This window comes from Gracilinanus agilis, unplaced genomic scaffold (assembly GCF_016433145.1).
Source record: "Gracilinanus agilis isolate LMUSP501 unplaced genomic scaffold, AgileGrace unplaced_scaffold59247, whole genome shotgun sequence".
NCBI lineage: Eukaryota > Metazoa > Chordata > Mammalia > Didelphimorphia > Didelphidae > Gracilinanus > Gracilinanus agilis.
The window spans coordinates 1-1,556 of record NW_025394737.1 but is presented as its reverse complement, the minus strand read 5'-3'; the positions used below and the strand labels follow the sequence as shown (position 1 = coordinate 1,556).

Genomic DNA, 1,556 nt, shown 5'->3' with positions numbered 1-1,556 from the left:
TTGCCAGGTCCCTAGAGCACTTACCTGGATGTCCCCTGCAGCAGTGACTCGGTCCACATCATAACGGACAATGAAGTTACCATCCACAGCCGTGTCTTCCTTCCCAGGCTCCTTCTGTTGCTGGCTCAGAGATGGCTTGAACACTATGTGAGCCTAGAGGAAGAGAAACTGATGCTGAGAACTTGCCTGAGAAGCCAGAAGGAGTTACAAATCCTTCCAGTTGCCCAAGAACTGAAGAAGCTGAGTGAGAGAGAACGTGGATTAGAATCCTTATCCCTGGGAGCACCTTCTTTCCTCTCTGGAGCTGGCTTTAACCAAGAGTCCCATAGTTCTCTAGGGACCCAGCATAACAGAAAGGTTGAACTCCTCTTCTCTGGATGGTCCTTCCCTGGGGCTTAGCAAACTGGTAATCCCAGTGACCTGACCAATCTCTGTTCTACCCTACCTCAGTTTCTCCTGTCCCTGTTGACTTGTGGTCATTATATTTGGGGATAAGACATTCCTTCCCCTTTCTTACACTAGAGCTGAGCCCAGAGAAAGGGCACTGGATTTAGGGAATTAAGAAGCCTGGCCTTTACAGCAAGTCACTTCCCCTTCTCAAACTCAGTTTCTCTATCTGTATAATAAAGGGTTGGACTAGGAGACCCTAAGTTTACTCCATTTCTGATATTCTATGAATCTGGACACTTCAATCCTCTGGAAATCAGATGGGTGGGGGCTATGATAGGGTCCAAACTCTGTTCCTTCAGGTTTGGACATCTGACCTTGGTCTTGTTCTGGGTTGTGGTGAGGGCATCTGCCAGGTCATTGGTCATAAAGGTGCTCTCAGTCTCCAGGGAGCTGATGCCTTGAGGCTCAAAGATGTGGATGTCTATCTGTGAGATGGAAGAGATAAGGCATGAGAAGAAGCCTGGAGGAGGGAGGGAATTCTGTGCTCAGGGGAACCCCTGATATGAGGAGAGGAAGAGCCACCAGCCCCAGGGAGCCACTGCTGTGAGTTGAGGATAAGGAGAGACAAGTGGACTTCTGTCTGGTAGCAGGGTGGGAAGAGGAAGAGTGTTGGGGTGTTGGGGTTGAGTGAGCCTTGTTACCTGCAGGTGTTTCACCAGCTGTTGGGGTCGAACCTTCAGCATCAGCTCATACTTCCCCAGTTGACGTTTCAACAGCTCTTCATAGACCAGCTCAAAAGCCACCTTGGCAGCAGGGGCCACATTGACAGACACTTGGAACTGTTCCAGGCTTCTTCCTGTGGACCTGGGTAGGAGGTCAGCTCCTTAGCGCCATTGGGAATGGACAGGGTGGTCAGGGGAAGCTTGGGTAGAACTTGGCCACATAGAGAGTGTAGACAGCGTGGCCATGACTGCAGTCTAAATAAGCAGGAGGTGCTCTCAGGCAGGAAAGTGGCTGTCCGGGACTTCTTGATCCCTTGCTTGCCCCAGTCCAACCCCTGCCACAGACACTTACTTGATGATTCCAGCACTCTGACCCTGGGCCACAGCAGAGCTGTACTTCTCCTGGGCAGCTGCCTTCTCCTTGATCTCCCCTGGGTATGTCAC

General features: G+C 51.2%; 1 protein-coding gene across 1 annotated transcript; it reads right to left on the bottom strand.

Annotated features, from left to right (window-relative positions):
- Window positions 1-24: 24 nt before the first annotated feature.
- On the bottom strand, window positions 25-1,550 carry LOC123256463 (inter-alpha-trypsin inhibitor heavy chain H4-like; the record flags this gene model as incomplete). Its single annotated transcript, XM_044685073.1, has 4 exons — window positions 1,465-1,550; window positions 1,092-1,254; window positions 765-875; window positions 25-153 (listed from the first exon to the last, which is right to left on the bottom strand). Coding segments are annotated over exons 2-4 (282 nt in total), but the record flags the coding sequence as incomplete, so codon positions are not given.
- Between the last annotated feature and the right edge of the window lie 6 nt (window positions 1,551-1,556).